This window comes from Gymnoscopelus braueri (assembly GCF_963280865.1).
Source record: "Gymnoscopelus braueri genome assembly, chromosome: 5".
Classification (NCBI taxonomy): Eukaryota; Metazoa; Chordata; class Actinopteri; order Myctophiformes; family Myctophidae; genus Gymnoscopelus; species Gymnoscopelus braueri.
Window position 1 is genome coordinate 8,321,638 of NC_137606.1, and position 4,940 is coordinate 8,326,577.

Here is a 4,940-nt window from a genome sequence, read left to right on the forward strand (position 1 = left end):
GTCAGTAGGTCACAGACGTATCTCCACTATTTTCTCACATAATATATCACACTTTTTGAAATATCTAGCTGTAATTGTATTTATCATGTAATTATTTCCACAAATGTGTTCAAATATGCAAAGTATGTCTTTAAATATGCACAATACCAACATTTCCTCAGCAGAAATGGATTCTACTGGTAAAATCGTGTGCCGCGCTACGAGCTTGTAGATCTGCTATTTTTGAAAAATCAAGATTTTTTTATTTTTATTTCTTTTCAAAAAACTGTTAGGATTTAGATTTTTTTAAAGAATCGCATCAGGTCTTAATGGGTTAAATGTTATTTCTCATTGTAAAGGTTATAAGAACAGCATTTATTCACTTAAAGTTATACAATGCAGGTCCACAAATAAGGTCCACAAATAACGATTTTTAGCAGCCTCTGCTGGTCATTACCGTCACTGCAGGCCGTTCGTTTATTCCTCTGTTACCCAGAATTCCATTTGTTTTCACCGGAAGACGGAAGCGTTTCAAAAAGCCTTCTTTTAATTGTTTTATAAGATCTGTGGATCGTTTCTCTTAGCCAGTGGAGCTTTAGTTACCGTGAGCTGTGTTTTCTTTTTCTGTTGTTTTTCGATCTTCAAATCATTCAATCTCTTCAAATCAGTGTGAGTTTCCTTTTTGTTATTAGCGTGGTAGTTCCTGGCCAAACAGGAAACCGGTGCGGTAGTTCCTGGCCAAACAGGAAACCGGTGCATTTCCGCTTCCGTTTTCCGGCCAGATGACGTCATTTTCGCGGGAGAGTCTCCCCCGACACCGTTCAATAGAAAATATATAAATAAAAGGCTTTCGGGGGTGAAATTCATGGAGTGGGTGTTGTGAAACATTTGCCACTCACAAAAGATATACAATTTAACTTTAGTTTTATTGAAAAAGTTACCTAGTATTACTTTAAGAAACATGGCTAAAGTGACACCTTTTTTTTTTATCAGAAAGATGCAGACGTGCTTATCCACGCTTTTATTACAAGCCGGCTATACTAGCCTTTTGTAACTTTTTACAGGAATATGAAAAATATCTATGAGAAATTTACTGGTAATCCAGAATGCGGCAGCTAGAATCTTAACAAATACCAGAAGAAGAGATCACATTAGTCCAGTCCTGGCAACACTGCGCTGACTACCTGTATCTTTTAGAATTTATTTTTAAAGCACTTTCATTTGTTTACAAAGCACTTAATAGCTTATGTTCCAACCAGAACACTCGGGTCCTCCTCCGCTCTCTTACTTGTTGTTCCCAAAGCACTTAATAAAAAGCACTGGCTAGGCCGCCTTCTGTGTCTATGTGTGTCTATGTGATAATGATAATTGGATAATATAGAAACATAGGTTAAACATGGTCATGACCCTGAGGTCATAATGTATTTTATGCCTGTATGTTTTAAACTGCTGTGTGTGTGTGTGTGTGTGTGTGTGGTGTGTGGTGTGTGGTGTGTGGTGTGTGGTGTGTGTTGTGTGTGTGTGTGTTGGCCTGCTGGTGTGTCTCGCTGATTTAATATGTGAGTGAGTAAATTTGCAGGGAGCTGATTTGGTTCAAGCCTTGGGAGAGGGAAGTTTAAGAGGCCTGCTTTACAAAGCTCCTGTGGGCTCTCCTCTCTTCAGTTCCAACAAGACTGCCAGCCAACCCGTTGTACTATGTAGAATGTTTGTGAGGAGTTATTGTTGATCTTGAGTCCTCATGTTGATCTGAGTTTCTCCTGTGTTTTGATTATGAGCTACGTTAGTGATTTGTTTCTTTTGATTTGGTAGGTTCAGGTTTTTAGGTTTCTTCAGGTTCTTCAGGTTCTTACGTTACATTTATTTGGTTTATTGTTTTGATTTAACGCCCACCCTGAAGTTACTGGCTTTTGATAGAAACTAATAAAAAGGCTGCAAACCCTTGTTGTGTTGTGCCTTATAGGTTCTATGACATTCATTTTCACTTTTTTATTTTTTATGTTTTTTGGGGGGTTTTATGACCTCAATTACACAAAAAAACTGAGCTTTGAACATTCAGTGGATTTTCTGTGGTCTGTTTTTTTTTAATGAAAAGTAATCTTGGATTGGTCCCTCAACAGCGACACCCGCCGCAGGCAAAGATTACTTTAGACATTGCAGTTGAAAAGGCTTTAGAAATGTGAGAGAAAAACAGCTGCAATGGCTCACTGGAGTGGAATTTTCCGTTAAAACTTTGTATACACGTTTGAAGGACCATTACAAAGACTTTTAATGTGTTGTAAAACTGAATGTCATGAAACCTTTAAGGATCCCCTAGGCCGGGGCGTAACAAACATTTACTAAACCGTATTGATAATTCCAATTGTGTGGTCTCTCTCATTAATATTTGTTTAAGAGATTTTGAACAAGTATTTGCTATGAAAGGTGCAATACAAATAAAGTTATTATTATTTATTTTAAATGTTGTGACGTTTGTCCGAGTGAAATGGGCAGAAAGGAAAACTGAATGCTTTTCAGCAAACTTAAACAGGGCTGTTGTGGCTGAATGCGTAGAGAGGATGCCTGGTAAACAAAAGGTCACAGGTTTGATTCCAGGCCCCGGCTAAACTGGCCAGGAATAGTGATGAAAAGCTATAGCCTGATTACAATACTTCAATTTGTTTCTGAAACAGAGGAATTGGCCAACTTTTGTCTTTATAACTGACTTGATAACTGAACAAGAGTTTGAAATCTGCCATTATAAGCAACATAATAAAGCAATTTAATATCTACAATCCCTCAGAACTCTGTTCAGCTGTTTCCAATGCTGATTTGTCAATTGCATGGTCTTCTTTCTCTCAAGTTCAGTCTATGTTTCTATGGCTTATTGCGCATGTTGCATATTGCGTTATACATATAGTATATTGCATCGCTTAGCCCCCGTATTCCTGCTTGCGGCTACATTTGTTATTATTATTATTATATTATATCAGTTTTAATTAACCACTTAAACCCTGCGCTTATATATTTCGTTGACCAGTGTTCCCCCAGAGGTTTGTACTTGGTCCCCTCCCTTTTCCCTCTGTACCAAACCTCTTCAGTCAAAATAGCCAATGTACAAGCTTGCGGTGCGTTGTGAGCTTGTAGATCAGCTGTTTTCAGAGAATGTTTGCCTTTATGACCTGCCCAGAATAGGGGTGCTAGGAATCATGTGTTTTTTAAGTGTGATATAAATATATATATACATATAAATAAATGCATCATAATCCGTTCTTGTTTTTTTTCCACATTAAATAACTTTATTCAGATGAGTTCATCTCTTAAACTAGTAGAAGGAATCCATGATGCGCCTCATGCTCATGAACCTCATGCCGCTGTCCATGCCCATGTTCATGAAGTTCCTGTACTCGCCGGGCCTCATGTACATCATCTTGCCTCTGTAGTTGGCCTGCTCGTACATCAGCCAGTGGCCGTCCATCACGTTGCAGGACATGCAGTTGTTCATCTGGTAACGGTCCATGATGTTCTCACAGTCGTCCATCATCTCGTGCATCTGTCCACCGAAGTTCTCCCTCTCGTAGATCCTCATCCTGTAGTTGCCCCTGTGCATGGGGATCATACGGCAAGACCTGATGCAGTCCTTCATGCCCATCATGCTCTGGTAGTCGGAGTACTCGCCCCTCCTCATGAAGTACTGGTTGCCCATGTAGTTGGTGCGGTCGTACACCATGAAGCAGCCCTTCTCCACCCTGCAGGAGTGGCACCTGTTGAGGTGGGAAGACATGTCAGAGCAGTCGCTCATGCACTCGTAGGAGCGGCCCTGGAAGTTCTTCTGCTCGAAGAAGGTGATCTTGTTCATCATGTTCATGCCGGAAGACATCTTTGTGTGGGAGTTGTTTCAGCTGCTGTTGCTGCTGCTGCTGTTGCTGTTACTATGGCTGTGGGTGAACTGACTTCCTACCTGGCTGAAGCCTTCCTTTTGTACATTACCTGACCAGCAGAGGCTGCTTTGTGTGCCAGGCAGCACCCCTGACACAGCAACATTCCATAGAAGAGCATAGAGCGCTGCGGTTGTTCAGCGTTTCCATCTCAAAACCTTTGGAAAGGCTGTTTCTCTGACGGCAGTCACGGCACAAAGCCTTTACCATTACGACAATACAGACAAGAGACTGAATGGGTTAACAATGACTAGGGGGATCGACAATGACTGGTAACATCAACAGATCTTTTTACCGTGGCCCACACAATGGCTGTGGTATTGTAGACACTCACATTGTACTGTATAGATTGGTCACAATGTTTTAATGAATGTTGACTCTTTTGTTGACTTCCATACCTTGACTTGAGTGCAACATTGATTTGACTGCATTGATCACAATGTACTTATCAGTAGATTACAGCAGTGGGTTTGCCTTGCAGTGGCTTACATCATATTCGACTAATTGTAGTTTTTTGTGTCAATGGGTGACCGTGATTCTTTATACCCGTACAACTTGGGGAGTGCCCCAGGGTTACATTTTGAGGTATTTTCTTTGTATATGCTTCTCCTTGGCGTCATTATACGACGTAGACATGACACTTCCTTTCATTGTTATACAGACAATAGAAACAAATCTATCATCTGGTGAATCCCAGTAACCTTACAAACTAGTCCTGTTTAGCTAAACTGTCTAGCTTGCAGATATTTAAGACTGGATGTCAAGTCAGTTGAAATATGAGAAATAATTCTCAGAATTGGCCCAGATCACCTATATTCTCATATCCAGTTATCTATCCAACAATGTAAAGTCTAAGGGTGTCACGATACGCCTAATCCACCATTCGACTTTACTGATTTGTAAAGAAAAACACTTGTTTCTCAATAAATATTGAATTATTTGAATAATAATTATAAATAACAAATTAGAATCTAGAATAATAAAACATATTAAACTTTGGGTTTTATCAACTGTCATTGACATTTTCAGATTCTTCTTTAAGAAGAT

The 4,940-nt window shown here is 39.7% G+C and overlaps 1 protein-coding gene across 1 annotated transcript; it reads right to left on the reverse strand.

Moving 5' to 3' along the window:
• Nucleotides 1-3,280: 3,280 nt before the first annotated feature.
• Nucleotides 3,281-3,835, reverse strand: LOC308084985 (gamma-crystallin M2-like; the record flags this gene model as incomplete). The annotated part of the gene is made up of 1 exon (XM_080427996.1): nucleotides 3,281-3,835. One exon carries the CDS (start codon nucleotides 3,833-3,835, stop codon nucleotides 3,281-3,283), a length of 555 nt encoding a protein of 184 aa, XP_080284122.1.
• Nucleotides 3,836-4,940: the final 1,105 nt, after the last annotated feature.